Genomic DNA, 26,134 nt, shown 5'->3' on the forward strand with positions numbered 1-26,134 from the left:
TGGCAGAGAACCACAACACCACTCCTGAAACCCGCTCTCAAGAAACCTTCTGCCTCCAAGAAATATACGGAGAAGGAACTGGAGAACGTGGTTGATGCACGGATTGCTCAGCTTTTCGACGTGCAAAAGAAAGGCAAAAAGCACGGCAAAAAGCAGAACAAAGGTATTGACTTCCCGGGATATTTGGGTCGTCAGTCGACATTCGACAAAGCAAAGAAACGGAAGAAGCGTGTTCGATTTGAAGGAGTACCCAGTTCTTCTTCTTCTTCTTCTGACAGTTCTTCTAGCTCCTCGGATTAGAGCGAAGAAGACAGAAAAAAGCAAAAAGCGAAGCAAGACACAAAGCTTCGGAACGGGCAAGAAAAAGGCAAAGAAGGCTACATCTCGCCCAGAGACTGACAGTTCTACTGAGGACTCGTCTACAGACAGCTCAGATTCTGATGACGGAAAGTTTTATGCGAACAAGAAGAATTTTTACAAAGCCAACCAGTATGACTTTCTCGAAGATAAAAGCAAGAAAGTCCGAGAGTTTAAGGAAGGTGGCCACTCGATCAAGTTTGATACTTTTTCAGGATACTCAGATGCTTCGAAGGCTTTGTCTTTTATACAGCAGTTTGACATCGCTTTCGCGGGAGGACGCTATTCAGAGCACTCCAAGATTCGGAGAGCTGTCTCTTACTTTAAGGGGAATGCCCGTACTTGGTGGTCCACGCTTCTATTAAGCAAGATTGTGCCAGTTACATGGCTGAAATTCAAGAGGCTTTTTATTTCTTCTTGGTTGACTCAAGAGTTTGAGCGAGATATACGAGCTGCTTGGAACCATCTCCGGATGACCAAGAGCGATACAGTGAATTCTTATTGTGAAAGATTCTGGAGCTCTTTTCTACCCGCATCTTCATTCAAGAAGATCTCATTCAGAGAATAGATTGAGCGGTTTACCTTGGGTCTACCTACAGAGATCCGAGACCACTGCTTGGAACAGAAGTCAGCTTCTATTCAGGAGTTGATGAGTCATGCGAACCGGGGCTTTGCAATTCACTCTGGCAGTCTGACCTACCCCACAGATGAGGCCATGACACAACGAGCCGAACAGACTTCTGGGAATGAAAGTAGAATGAAAAAGAGCAACCCAAAGAAAAAAAAAAAAAGGATGCACGACCCAAGCTTACTCCTGAGGAGAGAGCTCGCTTCATCAGAGAGGGGAAGTGCTTTGGATGCGGGGAACATGGACATATTTCCGCAAAGTGCCCTGATAAGGCACAGAAAGAACAGAATGATAAAGACGACGACAGGTCTGAGAGTTCGAGAGCAGCTGAGGAATGTGGCAGAAAAGGCAGATAGAAAAGCAGAACTGGTACCACATGGCGTGGGACTTGCACCGAATCAAATGAATGAAAGTACAAACTTTGCCGTTTTTTTTTTGGGGCGAAGTGAAGGATCAGGAAGCTCTTTTGAAGGAGCCAAGGCCAACTTTTCACTTGGAATTGGCGGCTCGATTTGGAACTGCGCCCGACAGACTGACGCCACTGGCGGAGGTAGTTCGACTGGCACCCGGATGGGATGTTGCCATTACACCGAGCATTGGCAAACTTCGTTTGCAATGACAGGGGTGTTCAGGGCACGTGAGTGACGTTCTACTCGGGATCCCTTGGTACCACAAGAACTACGTCGTGGTTGACTACCGGGCCGAGAAAGCGACTTTGATAAATGAAGGGCTTAGAGATTGTACTTGATGAACTTCAGTTTTCTTACTCATTCTTTTGGGAGAACTGAACGATGGATAAAGGTTGAATATGTTTTGACCTGAAGAAAAGAACGCCAAGATTTTTTTCTCCATGCTCATGCCGATTGCTTTCGAGAGGGCCTGAAGATCATACCATTGATCTGATATCTGGAAGCACGCCACCGAATCGGCCACCTTATCGTGTGAGCCGAGTACAGAATGAAAAGATTATGAACTCAGTGAAAGACCTCTTGGAAAAGGGTCTTGTCCAGCCTAGTACTTCACCGTATTGCTCTCCAGTGTTGTTGGTTTTGAAGAAAGACGGATCTTGGAGAATGTGCATCGATTATAGCACTCTCAACGAAATCACCATCAAGAACAGATTTCCGATTCCTAGGATCGATGATATACTCGACAGGTTACAGGGATCCTCGTGCTTTAGCAGGATTGACTTGAAGAGTGGATATCATCAGATCAGGATAGCACCAGGAGATGTCTACAAGACAGCTTTTCGGACGACTTTTGGGTTATTTGAGTTTTTGGTGATGCCTTTTGGCTTAACCAATGCTCCTGCGACATTTAACCGGATGATGGATAGGATTTTTCGAGAGTACAGGCTATTTGTTGGCACTTTCTTTGACGACATCATTGTTTTCTCCAAGAATGAGGCAGAACACAGAGATCATCTGTTTCAGGTCTTTCAGGCATTACGAGATCACAAGTTAGTGATTAATGCAAAGAAAAGTGAATTTTTCCTACCAGAGATACACTTTTTGGGACACATTGTGTCAGCAGCAGGAGTGCGAATGGACCCGGCCAAGATAGAGACTATCCGTGATTGGCCCGATTTGAGGAATGTCCATGAAGTTAGAAGCTTCTTGGGACTGTGTTCGTACTACAGGCGGTTCATACGAAACTTTGCAGAGGTTGCTTCCCCTTTGCATACCTTGACACAGAAAGGAGTACCTTTTTCGTGGGGACCCACAGAGGTGACTGCCTTTCGGACATTGAAAGAGAAATTGACTACGGGACCTATTTTGACTTTGCCGGACTTGCAGAAGTCATTTGAAGTATTTTGTGATACTTGTGGTCGTAGTCTGGGTACGGTCTTGATGCAAGAAGGCCATGTCATAGCTTACGAGAGCCGTTTGTTCTCTAGGCCGAAGATGACAGCACAGATCTATGGGAAAGAACTTTTGGCGGTTATCCATGCTCTTACTCAGTGGCGGCATTACCTACTCGGAGCGGATTTTACTGTCTTTACAAACCATCAGAGTTTGCGCTACTTCTTGTCACAGAAGCAGCTTTCGGAAAAGCAGATGCGGTGGGTGAACATCGTGTCACAGTTCCACTTCCAGATTGTCCATGTGCAGGGACGGTAGAATGTGGTGGCAGATGCTTTGTCTCGGAAATCGTTGGTTCTGGCTATTTCCGCGATACATCATAGGAGCTTCGAGGATATGGTCGATCAGTATGCCACAGATACAGGTTTTGCAGATATTTTCACACGGATACGGGATGGGGAGACAATAGCTGGATACACCCTTCGGGAAGGCTACTTGATGAAAAAGACTATGTTGTGCGTTACACAGCCGTTGAGGGAAAAGGTTATGACTGATTGCCACTGTCCACCTTTTACGGGTCACCGCGGCATTGCTACCACCATGAAAGGGGTAGAGAGAGATTTCTTTTGGCGGAGACTGAAGAAGGATGTGGAAGAGTTTGTGCGCAGTTGCTTGGTATGCCAGAAGGTCAAGTTTGACAGGCATAAAGCACAGGGATTGTTACAGCCTTTACCCATACCCACCCGCCCCTGGGAAAGTATTGAAATGGATTTCATTTTTTTTGATCTCCCGAGAATACAGAATGATCACGATGATTTTCCGATTACATGGCACGCCTGAGACGATTGTCTCCGACAGAGACCCCAGATTTATGAGTTTGTTTTGGAAGGCAATTTGGGAGAACATTGGTACGCGGTTGCAGTTCTCGTCATCGTTCCACTTGCAGACTGACGGGCAATCTGAGATTGCCAATTCAGTGATTTTAGATTTATTGAAGTCTTGTATCTCGCATCAGAAGACTCAATGGGAAAAAAACTTACCTTTGGTGGAATTTGCCTACAATAACACGATACACTCTTCGACGGGGAAGACGCCATGAGAGATTGTTGAAACTGCTGCGAAGGTTCCATCCTTCCTGAGCACGAAAGATTAGAAATTTGAAGCGGATGAATATTCGCGAGATTTGGATACGGCTTTTGCCAAGGTTCGCGAGACTTTACAGAAGTCTCAAGAACGACAGAAAAAGGCAGCGGATCGCCATCGTCGCGACTGGAAACTGAAGGAGGATGATTGGGTGCTCTTACTTTTGAGAAGGCACGCCTAAGAAAGAAAAAGGGAAAGGAGAGGCTTTTTCCAAAGCTTAGTATGTGATACTACGGACCTTTCCAGATTACTGACAAGATAAATGATGTCTCCTTCCGATTGAAACTGCCAGATACTTGGAGGATTCATAATGCATTGCATGTGAGTCTCTTGAACCCTGTTAAGGGTGATGTGCCTGATGATGGGGAGCCTGATGAGCAACCCAAAGTGGAAGAAAACGAGGAGATCCTTGTTCTTGAACAGATTTTGGCCCATAATGATACGAAGAAAGGTAAAGTCCGAAGGCGGTTCTTGGTTAAGAATTTTCCTGCATTTGATGCGAAGTGGATGGAGGAGGAGGACCTAGCAGATACTCCTCGGATTGTGAAACTTTACCTCGATGTTTTGGTTTAGCATAGTCTACTCCAAACGGAACCTAGAATTCAGCTTGGCCGGAGATCTGGTGCAGTGGGATGCACAAGAGGGGAGTCACTCCACTCCTTTGTCAACAGATGCCTCGATTTTGATACTAAAGTCACTGATGTCTCTTTGAGCTTCAGGGATACTGAGAGCTGACAGTATTCTGCTGGATGACTTTATGAAATGGAATTCTTGATTATGATACTGATTTGTTCTTGACTTCTTGTGAGTGCAGGAACTGATAGCCGAAATGACTGCAGCATTTTGGTCTGATTGATCTCGAATAGACATGGTTGCAATAGGGGTTAGTCAATCGGACATCGTTGAGGTCCCGATTGGACCTAGATGTGATTGCTAGCTACATTGCCGATAAATCATGGTCTAAGATCCGAATGAATGTTGAATGTCATGTGATGTCCTGTGATGTCTGGTGATGTCCTGTGATGTCATGTGATGTGACTGTCGATTTTGTACATGTGCTAGATGTGTGTTCCTAGTACGTAGGTACTAACAGTCAGTGTCTGCTAAGACGGTTTATGGCTTTTGTCGGTTTTGCAGGCGTAATCGCGGTCGATTACAATGCTTTCAAGAGGGGGGTATGTCACAAAGTGATGACGTGACGGACAGCAAAAACCCTAATTTTTGCCAAAAACCCTAAATTCCGGAAATCGCGGAGGCGGATTATTATTTTAAAAAAAAAAAAAAAAAAGGAAAATGATGAGCGACGCGAATTTTGCTTTTGCTTTTTTTTATTAAAAAAAAAAGAGAAAAGACTCTCTAAGAGAGAGAGAGAACTGATGCTTTTGATTTTAAAAGCTTTTGGGGCTCTGCTTTTGGGCATCCCTTGTAACCTTTAAATTAGTGGTGAGGGCCTCACTTCTCAGAGCATCTGGACGCAGAGTCTGAGAGTGAAACCCTAACCGCTCTCTTGTACTTTGATGATTGATTAATACAAAAAGAAATACCGAAAGGGGCGCCAGTCTTTGGGGCCAATATCTCTAGGCACGGAGCTCCGTCGGGCCAGTGCAAATCTATTGTGATCTGTGAATTGTTTTGAAGTGGTTATTTGGTGCTGTCGCGGTTGATTCTTGACTTGGAGTGTCCAAGTTTGTTACAGCAAACCCAAGTTAGCACTAAATGGCACAAGAGGCAGCAGGAGCTTCTCGCTCAACAGGCAACTTCTCAGCAGTACCCCCCCTCAGCACCCCTAGCGTTTTTGGACCTCCATCATCGCGGGCAAGTTCCCATCCCTGGCGTTTTCCACAGCAGGCCATCGCCATCACCCTCAGCATCATAGCGACAGCAGATGCTCATGATCGCCATCAGAATTCCCAGATTTGCTTGCGTTTCCCCCCAGATCAGCATGGGCGTTTTTGCAAGCATCATAGCATTTTTGATTTGCGGTCCCAGATCAGCAGCCAGCGTTTTTGGATCAGAAATTCAGCAGTCGAAACGCAGGTTTTCAGCCTTAGCAAAGGTAGTAGATCAGCCCAAAAAGGTTGCAGATGGTTCCCCATTTTCAGCCATAAAAACACAGCCCAAAACAGTCATTTTCAGCCCTAAAACAGTCCCAGAAATTCAGCATCAAGAAGATCCCAGATTTCCGCCCAAGTCGCCGTCGTCACCATCGTCGTCGTCATCGGCATAGTCCCATTGCATCAGTCCGTTGCATTCGCATTGTACATCTTTGTGCAATCAAAGTAGACCACTCTCGCCGACGAGAGTGGGGCCTTCGGAGGAGGGTTTTACAACCCCTCGGTGTCGTATCTCTTCTCTCTCCTTCTCTCAGTCTCATTCACTTGCACGCACAATATCCACTCACTTTGTTCGTGACCACAGCACTCTACAAGACGGAAAGCTCTCTCTTTCCCTAAAGAACTAAAATGAACCTTGAGCAATAAAGATCACTAATCTTGAGAAAATACAACATTCATTCCGTTGCACCTAACATTGGTATCAGAGCTTTGGAAGTGTTCTGCATTACTCAAGGGAAGAACCACAAGAACCACAAGAATTTTTTTTGCTTGTTGCGATCGCACGAAACCAAGTTTACTTGGGCGTGGCGATTCCTAATCGTTTTTTGTTGAAGAGTGACAGGAATCCGAAGAAAGAAGGGCTTGTCCAGCCTCCCCTCGTGTCTCTTTTCACTCATTGAGAGCGGACCGTGCACTTAGCGGCCGGCCAATCGACGTGAGGTGGGAAAAAGCAACCTTGGTGTGAGCGCAAGGCCGCCAAGGGGTGCGCCCGCAGAAAGGAGTAGAACTCGAGTGAAGAGAAGATCCTTCTCCAACGCGATTTGCAAGCGAAAGAAAACCTCAAGAACCTCAAGAACCCAAGATTCTCACGAGTCAAGGACCTCAAGAACCTCAAGACCCCCAAGAACCCAAGTTCCTCGTGAACTTAAGAACCCAAGACCCGCAAGAACCCAAGTCCCTCGTGGACTTAAGAACACACGAACCCACACGAACCCACAAGAACCCACGATTGTAGAATGATCATCACTCGTGGATTGGATACTTCGCTTGGAAGTAATGAGCATGAGAGAGACGAAGAAGAATTTTCCCCACTAGGAGGTTTTTCCGACCCTTCCCCATCTACGACAAAGATTGCACTAACTCCTATGGAGAAGTTGGACCAAGAAAGAGAAGCAGAAAGAAAAGCCTACGAAGAAGATATGGCAGCCATCGAGTGTAAGTACCAAGAAAGAAGGGCAGCCATAGAAGCAGAATTTTATCGCGAGAACAAAGCACAAATGCAAGAGTTATTGCGACTCTTTTCTCAAGCTCAGGCACAGATGCAACAGAATCGGAAAAAGGAGACTCTCTCAGTCTCTTCTTCTCCAAAGCAGGATACACAGGATTTGCATGATTGTTTGAAGCATGATGATGAATTGAATGATAATGACTTGCATGATGATTTGAAGCACAATGATAAGCATGATGATTTGGATGCCAATGATTTGCATAATGATTTGGATGACAATGACAAGCATGATGATTTGCATGATCAAGATGTGATTTCTCACAAGCATGATGAAATGCATGAAGAAGATGTGATTGTTCACAAGGATGATGTGTTAGTTGATGCTTTTTCTAGCGAAACTAACCTCGTTGTAGATTCGATCAATCACGAAGATCCGATCTTGGCTTTCGAGTCGAGGTCTAATGAACCCCCACAGGACGATTCGATCATTCAGGAAGAATCGATCTTGGCTTTCGAGTCGAGGTTCACAGATCCCCCACAAGAAGATTCGATAGATCCCGAAGAAGCGATCTTGGCTCTTGAGCCTTGGTCCAAAGAGCCCTTACAGGAAGTATTATGTGTTCGCATGATTGATATGCACGCATTGTTCGAGTGTTTCATTCGTGAAGGTTTCCTGTATTTTAGTCAGCATTGTTATGTGATCCCTTTTCCTAGGCATGACATATTGTATACTGAGCACGTTTCTCTCATGGATGAGCACGAATGTATGCGGATTGTTCATGAAAAGCTGAGAAGTTTGTATGTAAGGAAGTCACATTCCATGTTTCTTCCTTGGCATGACACAGTTTCACATGATAGTATGAGCACCAAGCATGGGCATTTCCATTGGGATTTGCAACAATTGATTGATTTCGATCAAACAGAAAAGATTCGACCTCATTGTTTGCATGTGTTTGATGAACGGGTTGTCACTCCGTCTATATGTTCATCTACATTGCATGCACAGTCTTTGAGAAAGACAAGATTTTTTCCTTCACTTTACATGGAATGGGTATGTTCATGGTTTTGTGTTGGAGATGGTTTCAGGAATTTTCAGCCATGGAGATTCTTGAAGACAAAGGAAGCAGGACTCTAGACGAAGTTGAAGCAAGAAAGGAGATTCAGAAGACTTTGTGTCGCTTTCGGCGCAGCCCAAAGAAGCAAGCGTTGCAGACCTTTATGAAGTTCAAGTATCGCTCGACCCACACAGCAGAGTGGGCCAGCAAAGAGTCCCTTCCACAATTCCGGATGCTGTTTGGCGATCTCCCTCGACACCATACAGTTCAGTACTAGTACCTCACTTTGAAAAGGAGGGGATGTCATGTGACACATCCCAACCCTATGTGTCCGTGGACAAGCTACACCACAGCAGGGTTCAGTCAGTTCAGTCAAGTCTAGATTAGCAGTGATCTGGCACTTTTGTGAGTCTATTCGTAGATCGTGCATGCCCAGTCACTTAGCATAGATGCATATCCTCCAGTTGCACACATCATGATCATCGGAATTCCCATCAGAATCCATTCACATCAGTTAGGGGTATTTTCCAGTGCATTTAGCCTATTTTCCTATTTATTGGGATTTTCACTTATTATTTTTAAGTGACTTTCCAACAAAAGTAGGTAGGGCAATTTTGCTAAGTTTCTATATAAGCAAACCCAAGTTAGCACTAAATGGCAGAAGAGGCAGCAGGAGCTTCCCGCTCAACAGGCAACTTCTCAGCAGTACCCCCCCTCAGCACCCCGAGCGTTTTTGGACCTCCATCATCGCGGGTAAGTTCCCATCCCTGGCGTTTTCCACAGCAGGCCATCGCCATCACCCTCAGCATCATAGCGACAGCAGATGCTCATGATCGCCATCAGAATTCCCAGATTTGCTTGCGTTTTCCCCCAGATCATCATGGGTGTTTTTGCAAGCATCATAGCATTTTTGATTTGCGGTCCCAGATCAGCAGCCAGCGTTTTTGGATCAGAAATTCAGCAGTCGAAACGCAGGTTTTCAGCCTTAGCAAAGGTAGCAGATCAGCCCAAAAAGGTTGCAGATGGTTCCCCATTTTCAGCCATAAAAACACAGCCCAAAACAGTCATTTTCAGCCCTAAAACAGTCCCAGAAATTCAGCATCAAGAAGATCCCAGATTTCCGCCCAAGTCGCCGTCGTCACCATCGTCGTCGTCATCGGCATAGTCCCATTGCATCAGTCCATTGCATTCGCATTGTACATCTTTGTGCAATCAAAGTAGACCACCCTCGCCGACGAGAGTGGGGCCTTCGGAGGAGGGTTTGACAACCCCTCGGTGTTGTATCTCTTCTCTCTCCTTCTCTCAGTCTCATTCACTTGCACGCACAATATCCACTCACTTTGTTCGTGACCACAACACTCTACAAGACGGAAAGCTCTCTCTTTCCCTAAAGAACTAAAATGAACCTTGAGCAATAAAGATCACTAATCTTGAGAAAATACAAAATTCATTCCGTTGCACCTAACATTAGCATTTTTCACTTATTATTAATTAGTGACTTTGTTGGGAAATTGGGTAGGGCAAAATTGCTAATCTCTATAAAAGAAACCTAGCACTAGCACTTTTTGGCAAAAGAGGCAGCAGAGTACCTACACTTGCAGTGCACCTTCTCAGCAAGAACCGGAAAGCTGCTTCTGTGACAAGAAGTAGCGTAAACTTTGATGATCAGTAAAGACCGTGAAATCGGCTCCAAGTAGGTAATGTCGCCATATTGTAAGAGCATGGATAACTGCCAATAGCTCTTTCTCATAAATCTGTACTACCAATTCTGGCCTTGAAAACATTCTGCTTTCATAAGCAATCACATGGCCTTCTTCCATTAAGACCGCTCCCAGACTACGATCACAAGCATCACAATATACTGCGAATGGCTTTTGCAGGTCTGACAAAGCCAACTCTGGTCCAATAGTCAATTTTTCCTTAAGTGTCTGAAAGGCAGTCACCTCTTTCAGTCCCAACGAGAAAGGGACTCCTTTCTGAGTCAATAAGTGCAAAGACGAAGCTATCTGTGCAAACTTCCGAAGGAACCTCCGGTAGTAAGAACACAAGCCCAAAAAGCTTCTAACTTCATAAACATTCTTCAAGTCAAGCCAATCCTGAATAGTGTCACTTTTGGCGGGATCCATCTGTACCCTTTCTGCTGAGACGATGTGTCCCCAAGAAATGTATCTCAGGCAAGAAAAACTCGCTCTTTTTCACATTTATAAGTAATTTATGCTTCCTCAGTTTCTGGAAAACCCACAAATGATCCGTACTCTCTAAAAATCCAAAAAGTCGCTCTGAAAGCTGTCTTGTAGACGTCTCTAGGAGCAATACAGATCTGATGATAATCAATCTTAAGATCAATTCGGCATGTAGAATTCTGAAGTCTGTCGAGTATATCATCGATCCTCGTAATGTGGAAATTTGTTCTGGTTCATTATTTTTTTATTTTGGCCTCGGCTAACTGTGTAAGATGGCCGATTCGGTGGTGTACTACCAGGAATCAATCATGTGATCTTTAGGGCGTAAAGGAGGCAACTCGCTTTGTACGCCTTTAGAGAATTAGTCAGCCTCTATTGCAGAAAATCTTGTCGTTCCTTTTCGAAGTCAAACATAATCGATCTTCAATTCATCATTCAGTTCTCTCAAGAAAATCGAGTAAAGAAATTGAATTTCATCAAGTTCAATCTCTTTGCCCTTCATTTGTCAAAGTCGCTTTCTTAGCCCGATAGTCAACCACGGCGTTGTTCTTGTGGTACCAAGGGATTAGAGGACATCACACCCTTCCAAAGGCATGATATATAAGTCCTCGTGCCCTAAACACCCCTGACATTGCAAACGAAGTTTGCCGATGATCGGTGTAATGGCAACATCCTGTCCGGGTGCTGCTAGAACTACCTCCGCCTGTGGCCTCAGCCTGCCGGGCGTAATTCCAAGTCGAGCCGCCAATTCAAGTGAAAAGAAGTTGACCTTGGCTCCTCCATGAAAGAAAATGAGGGCTTCCTGATCTTTCACTTTGTCCCTTGTGCGACAAAGTTTTGTACTTTCGTTCATCTGATTCGGGTCGGACCCCACGCAATATGGTACCAGTTCTGCTTTCATCTTTCCTTTTCTTCCGCACTCTGCTGCTCCTTCGTAACTCTCAAGTTTATCTCCCGGTGGTCCTTTGGTTCATCTTCTTTTCAAGAGTTCTTGTCCATCTCTTTTTGCGAGTAGAGGTTCCGCTTTTCTGCACTCATCTGTCCTTTCAGCTTTCCTCCCTACCTGAGAGGAGAAGCAATGGCCACACACCATCTCGAGTAAATCTTATCAATCGGGTAATTCTTCAGGTGTTTCGCCAATCTCGGGTCCGTGGAGTACTTAATCAACCTGTTCACACATATGCCAATCTGCAGTTGACGTTTGTACTCCGTTCTGGCAAACTTGTCCGTCGAAAAAAATTTTGCCCAAATCTTCATTCTTTTCTTCAATTCCTGCGCCGGATTTTCAACTTTTCTTTGCCTTCCCACTGAGAGGTGTCATCTCTGTCAGATTCTCCACAAGAACCCACATGTAATCTGGGATTCTTTATGGCTTTATACCTTGTAAGATAGAGCGATGAAGACGAAAGGGCGCCCGATGCGTGATGTATGAAGGGTGGGAGTCGCTAATAAGTCCGGGGTCGGGACACAAAGATTCTTTTACAGAAAACTGCGTGTACTGCAAAAAAGGATCGGATCCTACGTAGAGAAGAATCTTTCTGAGCTCTGATACCAATGTAACCTGCTTGGACACTCCAAGCGAGAAATCAATAGCAACACACGAACAAAACTTCATAATCACTGAACTTTAATGGAGAGAAAAAGAGAGAGAGTGGACACGGCCCGACGGACTTCCGTGCCCAGAGGTATTGGCCCCAAAGACTAGCGCCCTTTTTGGTATTTCTTTTAATATTAATCTTTGAGCAAAGTACAACTTTCCACGGGTGCTCACTCTCAGACTCTACGTCGAGATGCTCTAAGAAGTGAGCCCCCCTTGGGTCACTTATAAACATTACAAGGGATGCCGAAAGTAGAGCCCCAAAAGCAACTGGCTCAAAAATCTGCCAGTAAAAGCAATCAGCATGATTTGCGGAAATGCGTACAGCTTACCACGTCAACAATTGTCAGCGCAAAACGCGGAAATCCGTACTGTCAGCATGTCAGTGCAGATTTCAGAAATCTGTACAGTCAGCCACGTTACTTGTCTGTACAATGACCACGCGGTCAGTCATGCCACGTCATCATTTTGTGACAGTCCGTGTAGTCGGGGGTCTCCGAGTGTTCGTTTGAGAGTTAGATAGATAGATAGATAAATATATTATCGTCCACTGAGGTCACATATGACCCATGGGACCAAAGACTTGTACAAAACCGATCTTCCTCTCTAGAAGGGGAGGGTGGAAAGTGTCTCCTCTTCACATGAGAGAGGGCGGTGCCCACAACCTATGATGGAGACGTCTTTCCACTATTCGTCTCCTGGACTGACTTAGCAGCAATGTCTAACTCCATTTTACAAGCTAAAGAGAAACTACTAGTTATGTGGTATCATTAAGGGCCTTGGTAGATCGAAAGTCCTCAACGATTGCACGTCCTTCACGATAGACTGCCCATTTCCGAGCTGCTTTGGCTTCACGGACCTTGGTAAGCTCTTCTCTCTTACATCGGAGTTGCAAAGGAGTCAACTCCTCTGCAAACCAAAACTCGGTGTCCTTGGGATTCTTTGATTGGTACAACATAGTATCATGGGCTACTTTGGACTTGAATGTTATGATTCCATGAGAGCCACCATCTTTGGTGACATGTGAGGCTATGGACTGAACTTGTGATGTGTCGAGCACTGTATCCCACTAAACTGTTGGTATTAAACTAGCAAGCTGACGTACTGAAGCGTGGAAATTACCTGCTATGTACCACTCTTGAGGCAGTCCTCCAATTTGCAGATTGAGGGATGCAACATCTTGACGTTTGAACTCGTGTATCTCTTTGTTGACATGAGATTGGATCTGGGATGGAAGACTTGTGGAGATCTCTTGAACCTGTGCTTGAACGGTATTTAAGGCCTTTGCCTCCATCCCTGCTTCAACGGTATAATGCTTCTGTTCGAGTCGTGAGACGTGCTTCAAGTGTATCTAGGCGTTGTGGAAGGAGGAGGTTCTCCTCTTGTAACGCGTGGATTTGTGCTTGGAGGGCATCCCAATTCGAGGCTCAAACAGCGGGCGGTTTCTTTGGGCTACGCAGTACAGATGCAAAAGACTTTATCCCAGCCGAGATGATGGCGCTAGAAAAGGGTGTACTTGGAGGTATAAGACTAGGCGAGGCTCTGTTCAGTGCTCAAGTGAGGGAGACGGCTGCGTTATTGTGTGTCGGCATGGGAACAAGTGCTTGTTCAACCTTGATAGGCTTTTTGGTTGCCATGTTATGTAGCTCGTGAGCAGAGAGCGGGTACTTGGCCGTGCGAGGAGGAGGCAGCAACAAGTAGCCCCGGCCTCTGTGGCTGATGGCACTGCTGTAGTACAGCTCGCAGGTCGACTATGGTGAGCTGGCGAGAGTAAAGCTTCGGCCTAGTTCAGGCTTGTCCTGAGGGGGACGACGAATGCCCACCCACGCGCCCTCATCGCGTGAGCAGACCTGCCGATCGTTCTCGCTTGTGTGTGTGTGTGTGTGTGTGTGTGTGTGTGTGTGTGTGTGTGAGTGTGAGAGAGAGAGAGAGAGAGAGAGAGAGAGAGAGAGAGAGAGAGAGAGAGAGAGAGAGAGAGAGAGAGAGAGAGAGAGAGAGAGAGATGAAATGAAATGTAATATTAACGTCTTCAAAAGGGCAAAATGACCTATGAGACCCAAAGGTTACATGTGGTGAATCTAATACCAGGTCTGGGTACAAAAAGTACAAAGAACTGAAAACAAAATAGTGGGTAGGGGTGGGGTGAAAGCTGATACAAGGGGAATACAAAGGGTGAGCTGATACAATGGAGCTCTCTGACAGTCGGGGCATCATATACATATACATTAGTATCCAAAAGGCTATATACATTCAATGTCCTCCAAGGTAGGCACTCTGTCAGGACGACTCCTATGTTGCGCCAGTATCCCCGGCCTCTGTGGCTGATGGCACTTGCTATAGCAGGTCGACTATGGCGAGCCGCGGGCAGAGACGCGACGGGGCAGCCGGCGAGAGTGAAGCTTCTGCCTAGTTCAGGCTTGTCCTGAGGGAGACGACGAACGCCCACCCACGCGCCCTCATCGCGTGAGCAGACTTGCGGGTCGTTCTTGCTTGAGAGAGAGAGAGAGAGAGAGAGAGAGAGAGAGAGAGAGAGAGAGAGAGAGAGAGAGAGAGAGAGAGAGAGAGAGAGAGAGAGAGAGAGAGAGAGAGAGAGAGAGAGAGAAATGAAATGAAATGTTATATTAACGTCTTCAAAAGGCCAAACTGACCTATGAGACCAGAAAGTTACAAGGTGGTGGATCTGATACAAAGTCACAAAATAACAACGGTACAAAACAAAGATATATACTATGGGATCCTAAACTGGTCGATGTGAACTAGGGCGGCTTGCTAGGATAGCTGAATCACAGGAGATCTAGCATCGGTCGTTGGCGGATCTCATCAATCTCCTCCATGGTTAGTAGTCTGACCGAGTGTCGTGCATGCCTGGCCAGAGTGCTCCGAATCTTCTGACGTAGCCTCCGTCGATGCTGTGTGGTCCTCCGCAGTCGTGGGCGCCTTGATTTCCCCAGTTCAGTCGCTCGGTCGCTCAGTGTGCCTCTGGTGTGAGACGAGGGGGAGCTCTGCTGTGGAAGTGGCTCTTGCGGCTGTCCCGTGTCTGCTCGAGCAAGAACAAACCAGGCATCTCTGATCCTCGTATCCCATGACTCTTGAGAGTGGTCCAAAACCTTATCTGAACAAGCAATGGAAGCGGCCTCGTATCTCATAGTAGACGGGGCAGCGGCATGTGTAGTGCAACTCTGTCTCAGGCTCCATGTCACACAAGGGGCATGTCCTGGCCTCTGTTGGTACTCCGCTGTATCTCCCAGTCTCAATCCGCAGCTGGTGAGAAGATGTGCGTAACTGGCCAATAGCACATCGTATCCCATGAGACAAGTGGGTGTCCATGTATCTGGGTCTCGTCACAAAACTATCCTCCGTAAGCTGGAGAAGATGGTCTCTGTAGAAAGCCATCTTCGTGCCCAATTCCTGTGCTGGCTGTATCCATGTCCTCCTGGTGTCTAGCTGGGTCAGGTCTTGGCGGATGAGCTTGGTGATCTCTGACTGTGTAAGAGTGAGAGATGGTGCATCCAATGAGTATTGGAATGGTGGCAGGTTGTCTATGCTGAACCCATGCGCCTGAAACCATGATGCCATCTCCCCATACCAGCATGTTGTATCTCCTTGCATGGATAACTGTAGAGAGGACTCAAGTGCAATGCGAGCATATCTGTCTCTAGGAAGTTCCCATGTGCGGTTTATGAAGGAGACTGATCTGGTGAGCGCCTCAACCACTAGTGGGGAGGCCGCTAGCTCTGCTCGGATAATGGCCCGTGGTACTGATTACTTGGCTCTAATGAGCCGCGAGATCATAGAGACGAGAGGTTTCTTCATGTTCCCCCATCCATCTGTGCGACCCGGCCTCCCGTGGTGATCCAATGAAGGTCCCCATATCTCAGCTCCATAGAGCAATGCTGAAGCCACCAAAGTGTCAAAGAGCCAGAGCTTCGTCCGGGGCTCCTGAAATTGAACCTGCGAACACATTTTCTCCAATCTACCCAATGCTGCGTGTTCTCTACTCAGTCTGGTCTTTGCTGCTTTTTTGAGTGAGAATGCAGGTCCGCTAAAAACCACTCCAAGGTAAGTGTAAGCATCTGTGTACTCCATAGTCTCCTGGCCGTATGTGAATGTAGGTGCTGACCTCTTGATCCACTGTGGGGTGGTATTAAACACCATAACCTTGGTTTTACCAAGGTTGACAGACAAACCACTTTCGTGGGCAAACCTATGCAAAGCATCCAATTGACGTTGCATTCCCTTTGGGGATTCGGAGATCAACACTATATCATCAGCATATAACAAAAGTGGAATCCATGTCCCTGCCAATTGTGCACCTCTATCACCATCGCTCTTAATGTAGTCAGAAACCTCATCCACATACATACCGAAAAGAGTAGGACAGAGCGGGCAGCCCTGCTTCACCCCAATAGTGGAGTGAACCGGTGTAGAAAGTCCCTCAGGGGTGCGTACATGCCCTACTACTGATCTGTACAATGCCATGCTCCCCCAAATGAGCTCTGTGGGTACTCCCATTTCCTGTAATCTGCGCATCAATCTAGCTTTGGGTACTGTGTCAAAAGCTTTGCGAAAGTCCACAAAGCTACAATAGATCCGTCTCCCATGAGATTTGCCCTCCTCGATGATGGCCCTTAGTGTCAAGATATGGTCAAGAGTAGAGAAGCCTCTCTTGAACCCTGCCTGCCCAGCTGCACGCATTCCTTCCCTCTCTGCCCATCTACTCAGCTGCTGCTCAAGAATGGATGCATACAACCGTGCTAGTGTGTGTCCAATCATGATAGTGAGATAATTCCCGGGCTCCATGGGGTCTCCTGACTTGAAGATAGGTATAATCGTAGATAGGCTCTAAGTGTCCGGTAGGCCCTCACACATGGCACGGTTAAACATAACTGCTAGAAGCTCTGCTAGTAGGTCTTTGGCATGCATGAAATGCTCAACGACTAAGCGATCATGATCATATGCTCTCCCAGTCCTCATCCTGTCAATGGATTTCTTCACCATCTCAGCGATGAAAAAAGCACATGTGTGTGGGCATGGATCGGGGGGGTTGGGAAGGGGCGGCTGTCCAGGTACTATATACAAAGATGATGCGTACTGACCCCAGGTCTCTGTGGAGGTAACAGCAGGGGGGGGGGGGGGGGGGGGGGGGGGGGGGGGCGGGGACTGCTCATGAAAGAGCCGCCACGCCTCGCGCGAGTCCTGACTCAAGAATAGCTGGTATAGATCCTGCTCGAGTCAAGCCAAAAAGGCCCTCTTCTTCTTCCGCCACTAGGCGTCGGAAGTCAATCTGTGACTGTCTGTGAGTGACGTCCCCCCAAAAGCACCTCCCTCTGAAGTCTAGCTCTAGTCTAGCGGCACTCCTCATCGTACCAGCTTTTTTGAGGCATGCTCCCTGATCGACGTCTCTGCTCAAGCTAGGTGTGTGGGTATGCCTCTTCTGCTGCATCATGTAATGTCTGTGTCAGTATAGTAGTTAGCTCCTCCAGAGGTCGCCCCGGATCCTCAGTGCATAGGCGTGTGTAGATCCCGTCTATGTATACAGAATCCGTCTCCCGTGTGACGGTGTAGCGAGCAGGGGCTGCTACCCGTGGCCTGTGTGCTACACTGAACTGGAAGGAGATGGTCATCGACACAAGAGCATGATCCACTGCCACCCCGACCGGTCTGGGCCCAACTATGAGATCTTGGATACTAGAGATGAGATTCGGCTGTGCCATGACATAGTCCACTGTGCTGGCTCCATGTCTGTGTGGGAAGCATGTAAAACCTCCCGCAGTAGGAAATCTCTGTAGGCCATTCAAGATGGCCAATCCATGTGCGGTGCCCATGTCTATCAGGTGTCGCCCATACTCAGTATATTCCACATCGTGTGATAGTCTGGACAGGCCCGTCTCTACAACATCTAGCTCTCTCAACATCTCCTCTGAAGTATCATAAAACACTGTCTGGTGATGGGCAGTCCTAGCATTGAAGTCCCCTAGAATGATAATGTCACCATCTCTAGAGAACTCCCATATGTCATCATCGAGAGTAGAAAAAGGGGACTGTCCTCTGGGTGATGCATAGACTGATGTACTCGGGGGAAAGTAGCAAATAGCAATGTAGAGATATCTGTCTGTCTCTGCTTTCAATCTCACCCACATGTACCTAGCCTGCTCATCCCTACGGGCTATATGTATCAATGGCTGCAGATCCTCTCTAAATAACACTGCCACTCCCCCCAAGCCCCGTCCTCTGTGCTTTGAGCGTGTCTCCTGTCTGTAAGTTGTCTTCCACCTGTATCCACTGATGTGAGGCATGGATTGCCCAGGGGCCTAGTGTGTCTCAGAGTAAAAGATAATGTCTCTTCCAGTAAAGCTATCCTCAAAAGCACCCACATCAAGAGGCATAGATCCATTACAGTTCCATCCAGCCACTTTGAGTGTGGTCCCATAAGTCTCGCACCGTCATGTGGAGCGTCGCTCTAGTATCACCACTCTTCCATCTCGGTAAAAGGCAATCTTGCCTTTTCCCCTTGCCGCTCTAATCTTTGGCATTACTTCCTGCATATGAGCGATCTTCGAGAGGGTGAGATCATCCCCGAGCAAGATGCCCGTCTCTTTAAGAGTTGGTCTTTTCTTCAAGGACTTCTTCGCTTCCATGGAGGGAAAACGGAGGATGAGTGCTCTTTCTTTTGAGGTTTCCCCACTGTTTCCATTTTTCTTTATGTTGCCCACTCTCCAGGCCACCTTGATCCATTTCTCGGCTTCATCCGCCTTCTGTTGAGTTTTGGTGAGAACATCCACCCAAGAAGTCATCTCTTTGTGTTGCTCTTCTCCCTCTTTGATGGCCCGCACTTGCTCCTTGAATGTGTTGATTTCTTCGATTACTGAGGGTTGCAGTTCGCCTTCTTCCAAGTGTGTTTCTTGATCGTGCTTCGGCGAGATCTTTCTTGAGTGACGCAATCTCTTCATCCTGAGTCGTCACTCGGTCTTCTAGTGTATTTATCTTGCTCTCTTGGATCAGCACGTGTCCTTTGAGCATTTTTATTGTGCCCAAGAGATTGCGGTTCATCTTGGTAATGGTCTCCGTCATTTCCTCTGCACTTTTGAATGGCATCCTCTAGGGGGTCGGCTTGAGCTTCCTCATGCTTGATCGTCGTCCGAAAAAGAGCCACTAAGCACACGTGTGCATCCACACTAGCAGCGGGCGTGGTAGCTGGGCGAGTGGGGGAGCGTGAGGAGGTATGGCAAGGGAGGGGTAGCGCAAGGGCATGGCGAGCGGGGGGGGGACAGCGCGCGGGGCGGGACCATGCTACAGAGGGCAGCACGATAGAGTTGAGAGGGAGAGAGTATGATAGGCCAAAAGTTAAAAAATTAAATTAAAGAGAGAGCGCGATAGGAGAGAGAGAGAGAGAGAGAGAGAGAGAGAGAGAGAGAGAGAGAGAGAGAGAGAGAGCACGATAGGCAAAAGAAAAAAAGAAAAAGATGGAAAAATGCGATAGACTACGAGAGAGAGAGAGAGAGAGAGAGAGAGAGAGAGAGAGAGAGAGAGAGAGAGGCAGCACGATAGAGATAGGCCAAAAGTTAAAAAGTTGAAAAATTAAAGAGAGCGATAGAGAAAAGAGAAAAAGAGAAAGCGCGATAGGATAGTGAGAGAGAGCAAACGAAAAAATGCGATAGAGTGAGGGGGGGGGGGGGGGGGGGGGGGGGGGGGGGGGGGGGGGGGACAGCGGGCGGGGTAGGGGGGAGAGAAATGAAATGAAATGTTATATTAAAGTCTTTAAAAGGCCAAAGTGACCTATGAGACCAGAAAGTTACAATGTGGTGGATCTGATACAAAGTCAGAGTTAAGAGTAACAAGATGACAACGATGACAAAAATGAAATGACAAATGTCACCATAAAATACTATGGAATCCTAAACTACTAGGTGTGAACAGCAGCTAGCTGGGATAGCTAGATCACAAGAGATCCAGCATTGGTTGCTGGCGGATCTCATCAATCTCCTCCATGGTCAGTAGTCTGACTGGGCGTCGTGCATGTCGAGCCAAAGTGATCTGAATCCTCTTGTGCAGCCTCCGCCGATGCTGTGTAGTCCTCCGCAGTCGTGGGCGTCTGGATCTTCCCAGCTCAGTCGCTCGGTCGATCACTGTGCCTCTGGTGTGAGACGACGAGCTCTGCTGTGGTAGTAACTCCTTCGGGTGTCCAGTGGTAGCTCTAAAGAAATCTGTGATCTGTCTCTGGGACTGGCTAGCCTCTCCTCTCATTAGGCTCTCTCTGTGTCTGTGTAGCTCGAGCAAAAACAAACCCAAGCATCTCTGATCCTCGTATTGCATGACTCTGGAGAATGGTCCAAAGCCCTCTCTGAACAAGCAATGGAAGCGGCCTCGTATCTCATAGTAGACGGGGCAGTGGCATGTGTAGTGCAACTCTGTCTCAGGCTCGATGTCACACAGGGGGCATGTCCTGGCCTCTGATGGTACTCCGCTGTATCTCCCAGTCTCGATCCGCAGCTGGTGTGAAGATGTACGTATCTGGCCGATAGCACATCGTATCCCATGAGACAAGTGGGTGTCCATGTATCTGGGCCTCGTCACAAAACCATCAACCGTAAGCTGGAGGAGATGCTCTCTGTAGAAAGCCATCTTCGTGCCCAGCTGTGGATCGAGCTGAGAGAGAGAGAGAGAGAGAGAGAGAGAGAGAGAGAGAGAGAGAGAGAGAGAGAGAGAGAGAGAGAGAGAGAGAGAGAGAGAGAGAGAGAGAGAGAGAGAGTTTTCACTAGATTTTGATTTATGTATACATTTGGTTGTAGAGTGAATATGTAGCAGATCGTGATAGGCAGCGTGCATTTGTGTCGGGCTTCACAGGAAGTGCTGGTGAGTAATTTTTTTTATAGCTGATTCCTTTTGCTTGTAGTTTCATAATAAGGAATGCTCAAAACAAATGAAAAGTCTGCAACGGACTTGCTCAACATTTATTTATTATTTTCAATTGTCACAAGGCAAATTTGCAGAAAAGAAGAAGATTCTCATCACACTCCTCGTATGCTTACAATTGCGACATGTAGTGATTTGCCTTGTTTTGCTCATTTTAGACGGTCTCCGGAAAAGCCTTCTACTGGTATTGACTGATGCGAACCTGGTGTTTTACCATCAGATTGTACCACTTGCATGAGATGTTTATTTGTACAGGCCATTCTTTTATAGGCACGCAGGCTCTCCCTCAGCTTATAAATTCCCAAAAGTTACAGAAGTCAACTGCTTTCCATAATTGATGCAAGTGCCATGTCGTCTAGTCCGTAAGACTCCGTCGTCAGCCCGTGTTTTCCGTTGCAAAATATGGCATGAATCCTGCCACAAATCACTGGCCTGCCATGTCAGATTTAGCTCCTTTGTCTCCGTGCCGGTTCTTTTCAACGTCCTCTCATGGGTCCGGTCTAGGTCATGCCACGCCACCTATTGTGACCATCATCCCCCCCCCCGCCTAGAGAGAAGTAATCAGCCTTGATTACTCTTGCAAAAATTTGTAGACACGGACTTCATGCATACATGCCAATGGCCATCCCCTCTAGATAAGTACATTCTCTAGCATGAATCAACACAAATCCAGCTCCACATTGAGATTTTATCTATCTTACAGGGACTTCCGAGTGACAAACTTGATATAGACCCTATGACCGCTGGCCAAGTTCTCTGTGACACCGCCTGATGCAGCAGGATGTAGACACGTTTAGGGATACTTTTTCGTAGACACCCAGAGTGCGCCTTGCTTTGTATATGTACATGAGGATATCTGGACAGCTCTACGGACTTTACGCTTATCTTGGGCATGGATTGGACATACACTACAGACATGCCTATCTCGGGGTCGTTTGGACGTGGATTACTCCACATCCAAACCAGCCTCGAAGATTGTGTGGTTGGTTGATCTGTTTTCTCTCACTGACCCCATGAGGATTGTCTCATGGAATGTGCAAGGGCTAGGTGGAACCTAGTTTCTACGCCAGAGGGGTCGAGTGAGAGAGGAGCTTTGGGTGGCATGATAGATATACTTATGCTTCAAGAGCATCATCTTTGTGAGAGCCGTATTCGGCATTCTGGACGGATCTGCTGGTCGCTATAAGAAATTTTGGTCAGCTGCCTTTGGGCCTAGAGGCATTCAGTGAGGTGTATGTACAACTATTGCATACTCATGGCAGATGGCCATTGTGGGCAAAGGTATTATTGTGCGAGACAGGGCCCAATGGATTACCATGCAGTTTCAGGATTGATTTGTGGGCTTCTTGAACATCTATGTGCCGAATCATGCGGGGGCACGGGCTGAGTTTTGGTCACAAATTGTGGAGTCCCTGCCTCGTGCAAAGCAGTGGTGCATTTGGGGGGGTGGGGTGGGGGGGGCGTCACGAGTTTCCCTTCTATAGTTAGGCATCTTAGTGGACTCAGGTGGGAGACACGGTTATTGGTGAGTTTTTAGAGATGGTGGGTCCTTGTCATGTGCACACCAGTGTTTGCCAGTTGAGGAGATTGAATGGGTTTATTGCCACAGAGCCCGATGATATGGGTGCAATTGCTATTGACTTTTATCGAGAGTTGCTTTCAGCCGAGCCACAGTCAGAGCATTGGGATGCATGTAGACTCTAGAGAGCAGGTGTGGGCACAGATGTCTTCCTTGGTCATTGAGGAGATGCGTTAGAGACTTGAGAGCCCACTCCAGCCAAAGGAGCTTTAGGAGGCTCTTTCCCTGTGGTAGGTGCAGAGAGGAGAATAGTTCGACTCCCAGCTTCGTCTTGGAGTAGTGGGAGGTTCTTGATTGAGACTTATGTAGTGCATACCAGCACATTCTGCACACTGTGGAGATGCCAGATAGCATTTGGGAGGGTTTGATTGGTCTTGTCCCCAAGGAATGGGGCTCTTTGGACGAGATTCGGTAGTGGCCACCCATTACCATTCTCATCTCAGCCTACAAAATCCTAACAAAGGCTTTGAGTTTGATAATTCAGCGGCTACTTGAGAGCATCATACATGAGACACATACGGTTTTTGTCAAAGGAGTATAATATCGTGGACAACATTTTCACCTTTTGGGAGGCGATTGCTCTCGCTCGTCTTGAGGAGAGGATCTTGTGATGCTTTGAGAAGTCTTATGACAGAGTTGACGGGGGCTTCCTTGAGGGCACTATGTGTCGGATGGGCTTTTCAAATGCATGGATTAGAGGGGTTTCGTCTTTACAGGTGTGCGCACAATCAGGTGTTGTTGGCAGGGTGACGAGGGGAACGGTACATGCTCACACGGTCAGTATGAGAGGGGTGTCCTATGCTGAGGTGATGTTAGGTGTAACCGAATTGAAACGGTGATGATCTAGACTTTACGCTTCCACAAATCTTTGCTTCTTTTCTTGCTTGAATTTGTGCAACTTAGCACAAATGATGGTTCCTTTTGTTTCCGTGTAGAGAGAGAATGAGAGAGACATAGAGATGTGTAGATGGAGCTCTCAAGGCCCCCCCACACCATTGCCGATGTGGTATTTTCTTTTGATTGCATAAATGGAATGTACACACATGCAATACCTCAATGCAAACTCTACTAACTCGAATGGGGAATGTCGCTGCGGTAACTCTTCCAAATGAGGCACCTCCGGGGGTGATTTGATGCACTTTTGGATTTGTCTCGATGAGGGGTTGGTAATGGCCACCAAGGGGTAGATCTGGGGCTGATTTGTGCTCCAATATGAGAGGAAACAAGGGCTGATGTCACAAATTGTTGACGTGTCAAGTGACTGAAGAATGGAGCTGACTTGCAGATCTCAGTCGTGGGGCCTAAACCCTAGAAGAAGCAGAAGAAGAATTGCGCGGGGAATTCATGACGTAGCAAAGCTGTACGGAATCCCGGATTTCACACTAGCATGCTAATGTGGCAACTGTACGGATTTTCACAATTTCTACTGATAGTGTTGACGTGGCAGTTGTACAGATTTCTGCGTTTTACGTTGATGACGTGGCAATAGTACGGATTTCCGCAAAACGTGTTGGCAGCTTTTGGCACTTTTTGACCAGTTGCTTTTGAGTTTAAAGCTTTTCATGTAAATTGCTTTTAATGGCCAAGGGCCTTTAAATATGAGGCTAGGGCTTCTCTGACACACTTCTGGGAGAAGGTGTAGAGCGTGGCGTACCGGCTTGTACTATGTTGATGCAATATAAAGAAATACCGAAAGGGGCGCCAAGGTTTGGGGCCAATACTCTTTGGGGTGGAATTCTGCCACTCCGTGTCGTGTGTCGTCTCTCTCTTTCAATTCAGTTGTTATTGAAGTGCTAAAAGTCTGTTCTTTTCTATTGGCACGTGGTGCTCAGTCTTGTGACGGTGGTATCAGAGCATCAGGCACGTGCTTTTCTGAAAGCATACCGGTCCTACAAAAGAGCAGACAGAACAAACTAGAAGTATCTTCGGAACTTTATTTGAAGAATCTTCGTGCTCCGACCTTGGACTTATTAGCCACTCCCACCCTTACTTCATCGCGCATCGGACGCGCTCACGTCTTCACCACTCTATCTTACAGGGCATAAGCCATAAAGAACCCAAGACATGGCGTTCATGGATTCAACAGAATATTTGCAGTTTCTTCTCGACGAGCTTAACGACATTCTTTCGGGGCATCCTCAGCAGAATCTTCCGATGCTGCAAAGTTTTCAACAATTTTTGAACTACATGTTACCCCCTCTGATGCCCAGGTGGTACCTCCTCCTCCGGCACCAGAAAGTATAAGAGCTTCCAACCGGCAATCTTCTCAGCCGTCTGTTCCGATCCGGGGAGTCTTCAAGAATATGGTGCAGCCATCTGACCTTGATCCAGTGCAACCGCCTTTGCCACCGCCATTGCCCCCACCTCCCCCACCACCATCGTCACTAGGCTACAATGGTTGGATATCCGTACTTGGGATACACGCCCAACCAACCCAAAGATTTCAAGAATGGCGGCACGACAATCAAAATTTTCACTTTTTCCGGGGTGAAAGATCGCAAGAAAGCATTGCAGTTCCTACAGCAATTCGACAACATCTATGCTTTGGGAAACTATATGGAAGAATCCAAGATCTCTCGAGCAACGGGATTTCTTAAAGATAATGCTATGCAATGGTGGAGTTCAATTGCGACACAACCGCATGCTCCAAGGACCTGGCAAGCTTTCAAGACAGTTTTTGCACGTTGCTACGTGACTTCTATGTTTGAAGTTCGGATTTTGGTAAAGTGGGGCAACTTGAAAATGCTTGCCACCGAAACCATGGACGACTATAACCAAAAGCTTCTCAACGTGTACCTTCTAGTGTCCTTCTTTAGATTTGTTCCCTTGGAGGCCCAATGCGAGCGATACACCATTAGACTACCATCACCATTGCATGAATATTGTCTCTCCAAGCAAGTCTCCACCATGCAAGAGCTTATGAACCATGCCGGGGTCGGCTACAAACTCATGAAGGAAAAGTTGGAGTTTACCAGAGAAGAACCTCCGGCCACTAACCACAACTCTTGACAACAACGAACGAATTCTTGGGAGTCTCGTGACACCCAACCTCAAAGGCCTCGTCTGACACAACGTCAACGAGAAACCCTTTTACAAGAAGGCCGATGCTTTGAATGCTTTCAAACAGGACATACATTTACTACATGTCTTGAGCGAGCCTCGACGTCTCCAGAGCAACCTTCTGCTCCCACGACAGAACGATCCTCAGGGCCACCGCCAGCCAAGAGAGATAGACCCGCTATTGCATTAGGAAAAATATGAACCCTCTAGGGGCCCTTTGGGATTAAGGTTAATTAGAGGCCAGCCAATGAGAAGAGGGTGGTGGACACACTCTATGCCCTCAAAAATGTAGGGGGACGAAGTAGTCTTACACTTCTTAAATGGACTCCTACCTAGTGAGAAGGGGGGGGGGGGGGGGGTTGTGGGCCATATGGAACCTCGAACTTCCCTCCTTTTTGATCCGGTTTTGAAAAAATCCCAAAAATTTGAAATTTTTCAAAATTTTCAACATTTTCAAAACTCAAATTTCATCTTCTGAAAACCCCCGTAAAACTATTTTATGGTCAAAAAAGCATTTTTTGATCTCAAAAGTCAA

At 47.0% G+C, this 26,134-nt stretch overlaps 1 protein-coding gene across 1 annotated transcript in view; it reads left to right on the plus strand.

Moving 5' to 3' along the window:
- Positions 1–26,134, plus strand: part of LOC147445566 (aminopeptidase P1-like) — a 133,748-nt gene that overhangs the window by 32,955 nt on the left and 74,659 nt on the right. Inside the window, exon 2 of the mRNA XM_086525037.1 lies at positions 20,837–20,900. Within this exon, the coding sequence (XP_086381163.1) occupies positions 20,837–20,900 (64 nt within the window). The remainder of the gene's footprint in view (positions 1–20,836; positions 20,901–26,134) is intronic.

This window comes from Adiantum capillus-veneris, chromosome 12 (assembly GCF_014529385.1).
Source record: "Adiantum capillus-veneris isolate H3 chromosome 12, ASM1452938v2, whole genome shotgun sequence".
In the NCBI taxonomy this organism is placed as follows: Eukaryota; Viridiplantae; Streptophyta; class Polypodiopsida; order Polypodiales; family Pteridaceae; genus Adiantum; species Adiantum capillus-veneris.